The sequence below is a fragment of the Temnothorax curvispinosus genome, unplaced genomic scaffold (assembly GCF_003070985.1).
Source record: "Temnothorax curvispinosus isolate PA1 unplaced genomic scaffold, ASM307098v1 QBEX01017786.1, whole genome shotgun sequence".
In the NCBI taxonomy this organism is placed as follows: domain Eukaryota; kingdom Metazoa; phylum Arthropoda; class Insecta; order Hymenoptera; family Formicidae; genus Temnothorax; species Temnothorax curvispinosus.
In genome coordinates, this window is record NW_020227566.1 from 16146 (window position 1) to 19875 (window position 3730).

Here is a 3730-nt window from a genome sequence, read left to right on the forward strand (position 1 = left end):
ACATACTTTAAGTAAATGAAAAAGTTACATTTTTTATTTGATCTCATAGGCACATTTAACGCATAAATATGCGCGATGCTTGTCGCACATCGGTTGAAGGCAAGTGGGACACATGGAGCCCGTCTTTTTATCAGTTCCTCTCGGGAAAATTTGGCATCTTTTTTGCCTATCCAATTTTGGGCGTCCCCTCCAAATGCAGGCCTGTCCTGGAAGTGCAGGATATTCGCAATACCGCATTTGATGTCCTTGCGAATTGTTGGTATTGTGTATCGTTCTTGCAGGTGTGCCTTGACCAAATGTAAATATATTTGATTAAGGCACGACTCTGCCGTCACTTTACTTGTGTCTCCTCGCACGCTATTTTTGCATTTAAGCAAAATTCGTACATTGACTGCGGCTTGGTCTAGTATGCCGAAAAATATTTGCATAGGCCATCGATTTGTTCTGCGGCTGACTGTGAAAGAGTGACAGAGCATGTCGAAACAATCAGTCCCGCCTTTGTCCTTGTTGTAAAAATGAACAATATCTGGCTTTCCGTCTGTCTCTTTGTTGTTTCCGTGCAGGTAGGACGTCAGCAACAGCACCACCTTGTTCTTTTTCGGCGTGTACGACACGAAAGTAAGGTTGTCATCGTAGCAATATTTAGATGCAGGCGGTTCACGCTCTGCAATCTTCATTGCTTGCGGGATTTCGCGCTTGTTCTTTTGAATTGTCCCCGTGATGCACAACCTGTACGGTTCCAGCAATCGCCTGGTAATTGGTACAGAGGTAAACCAATTATCGCAAGTTACATTGCGATTAGTCCCGTGAATAGGCGCTGTCACCTCCCGCAGGAAATATTCCGACACAGACTCATTAGGCGGAGTACTCGTTTTTCCGAGATAAGGGATGGCATTGTACTAGAAAAATAGCAAAAAACATGATTATAAAAAATTAATAATAAAAACGTACAATAATATAAAGAAATATTGTACCATGTACGATGTGCAGGCGTCATTCAAGCTGACGATATTCAAGCCATATTTATCTGGCTTCGACTTGATGTACATCCTAAACGAGCATCTGTCACGAAAGCCAAGAAGCTGCTCGTCAACGGTGCAATTATTGTGCAGCTTATAATAGCGCTGGCAATTACGAATGAAAATATCCCAGACAGCACGAATCGGGCCAAATTTATCGGTCGCACTTCTCGTTGTTTTGTCGTCAAAGCGCAAGCTTGACGACAAAAACATGAACCTTGCCTTTGGCATCGTGCATCTGTAGGTCGTGGTACCGTTACTTCTATCCCACAGCCGCTCGTAATGCACCGAAGACTGCTTCCACATCCCGCTGTAGTACAGCAATCCGATGTAGGCTTTATCTCGTTTGCATCGGTATGGTGATGGTACGTCTGCGTGTCCTGATCCTCTGCCATCATTTTTGCGCACACATCCTTGATCTTTGCATTTGTGTGCTGAACTATTAAATTGATGATTTCATCATTAATCAGGAGACTCCAGAACTCTTCAATCGTTGACGCCTCTGTGTTTACCGGGCCAGGAATAATATTCTGACCAGCCTCCGATAGCCGGCCTAAAAGCAATGTTTGTAAATATCCGATTCAAACAGACCGGGCAACCGTTACGTACACAGTTGTAGGCAAGCCGTAAATTTGACAAGCTGCTACAAAAACGCGAGAGAGAAACTTGTAACTGTTATCTGACTGTCGGGAAGAGGTCTCTGTTCTCCACTTATGACCGTTGACGCCTTTCAAAATCGTTGATGGTCGGCCATGTGCCCGAGACTGCAGCAGCCTCTCGCTAAGCGCGCCACTTTATAATTCGGAGTCCAGTTCATCACTGCTTTCTTCGCCATCACTCGAAGATTCCTCCGATTGCTCGGACATGTGGTCTTCGGCTCCATCAGTGTCATCGCCGCCAAGAATTGGCTGTTCTTCGGACTCATCAAGCAATTCCTCGCGAATTGTACGAGAGCGCAAGTTATAAGCCATCTACTTTTCATGAATAATTACACAGTAAAATTTTTTTTTAAATTCTAAGCAACGAAAAACAAAACTGTGTACTTGCCTCTTCACTTTGGAACAACGAGAAACGAAAAAAAAATACTCCAAAAACTCAAATTATTACGTATGAGTCACACTGGGTGAAATACACCCCACAACTCCGAGACGCCCACTTTGAACGGCTGCCGAGAGAGAACTAACGGGCCGAAAAATATACCACCGACGGGGATCGATACTTGAAGGTCCCAACTACCTGTAGATGGCGGCACAAGGCCCATTTCGATTGGTTTACTGGGTCGTTTTTGAAGTCAAAAAAACGCTGGGGTGTGACTTTACCCAGTGTGACTGACAAGGGTTAATTATACCGCCTGTTCATCGATCAATCACTGACATTGAAATCTCGTTGAAGAGAGCTTTCAATTGATATTTATAGAATAAATGACAGTTACCCGTCAATGTTTGCGCACAAAGAGAGCATCGAAGATCGATGATCCTGATGTCATCGACATTAGAAGACTTGAAACAGATGAAAAAATTTTGTATTACTTTAGCACTTTTGTATGAGCGAAGAAAAATAGAGAGACGTATTGAGAAGCATTGTTAAATGATTGTTTATTGTTATTGCGACCTATTTATTGTTATCGTAAAATTTATTTCTTTTCATATGTCACATGTGGCACACTAATATTTAATAAGCTTCATATTGCTTCCTCGTATGCGAGGAATATGCTGCACGTCGTCAGTGTGGCAATGCAATTTATGCATATGTCCCGAATTGCATGCACCGGATCCGAGATTGCTGCGATCGGCATTGATTACCCCGGAAATTTCTGCTTATTACATTCGAGGACCCAGTGAGGCGTTCATTAACGTTTCGCTTCGCAGATGTTGAACACGATTATTTCGTTGTCCGAAAGAGGCCGGTACGGTCGAAAGAACGCTGTGGGAAATTCGGGAAATTTAAACGTAAAGAATATAACGAAATTGCAGCATGTGTCATTGCGTTGATCCCTCTCCAATCGTTGCTATTACGTTACGCTCGAATTCGATAATCGATTTTATTGCACTGAGAACACCCGCAAAACATCAGCTTTGCGACTTGTGTTTAATAGATAATCAACGGATAATAGAGACATCTCTTTTTTTTAGCCAGCTGGTGAAGTTAACGTAGACTATTCATAGTTGGTTCTTTAATGAATCGATCAGCATTGTTCATTGGGTCCGCGGTCAAAAGGAAGTTTATTACGCTTATTAAAGCCGGCTTCCATCCTTTACGGCAGCAGGGAGAGGGGGGTATGGGTAGGAGAGAGTCGACAAACCGTCGTCGACTGTCACAAAAGAGCAACGTCGATGGTCGTCGACGACTAATTAGATAGAATAAGGTAATTCCACTTTTCAAGCGATAGAACAAAAACTAATCCGAAACCCTTCCTCTGCTTTTCTTTTCCAGGTGCGGAGGATGTGTTCAGGTTTACGGGAAACGAGACGCACACAGACTACTTTCGGCTGGTGCTTAGGGATGGGAACTATCTTCTGGTCGGCGGAAGGTAAATAGAGGATTTATTTGGAGCTAGTGCTTTAATTAAAGGGCCACTTCTTCTTCTTCCACTTCTTATTCCTCTTCCTCTCTCTCTCTCTCTCTCTCTCTCTCTCTCTCTCTCTCTCTCTCTCTCTCTCTCTCTCTCTCTCTCTCTCTCTCTCTCTCTCTCTCTCTCTCTCTCTCTCTCT

At 43.4% G+C, this 3730-nt stretch overlaps 1 protein-coding gene across 1 annotated transcript; it reads right to left on the minus strand.

The window, feature by feature from the left end:
* Positions 1–386: 386 nt before the first annotated feature.
* On the minus strand, positions 387–1990 carry LOC112467705 (piggyBac transposable element-derived protein 4-like; the record flags this gene model as incomplete). The annotated part of the gene is made up of 4 exons (XM_025036432.1): positions 1840–1990; positions 1389–1572; positions 975–1329; positions 387–899 (listed from the first exon to the last, which is right to left on the minus strand). Coding segments are annotated over exons 1-4 (1203 nt in total), but the record flags the coding sequence as incomplete, so codon positions are not given.
* Positions 1991–3730: the final 1740 nt, after the last annotated feature.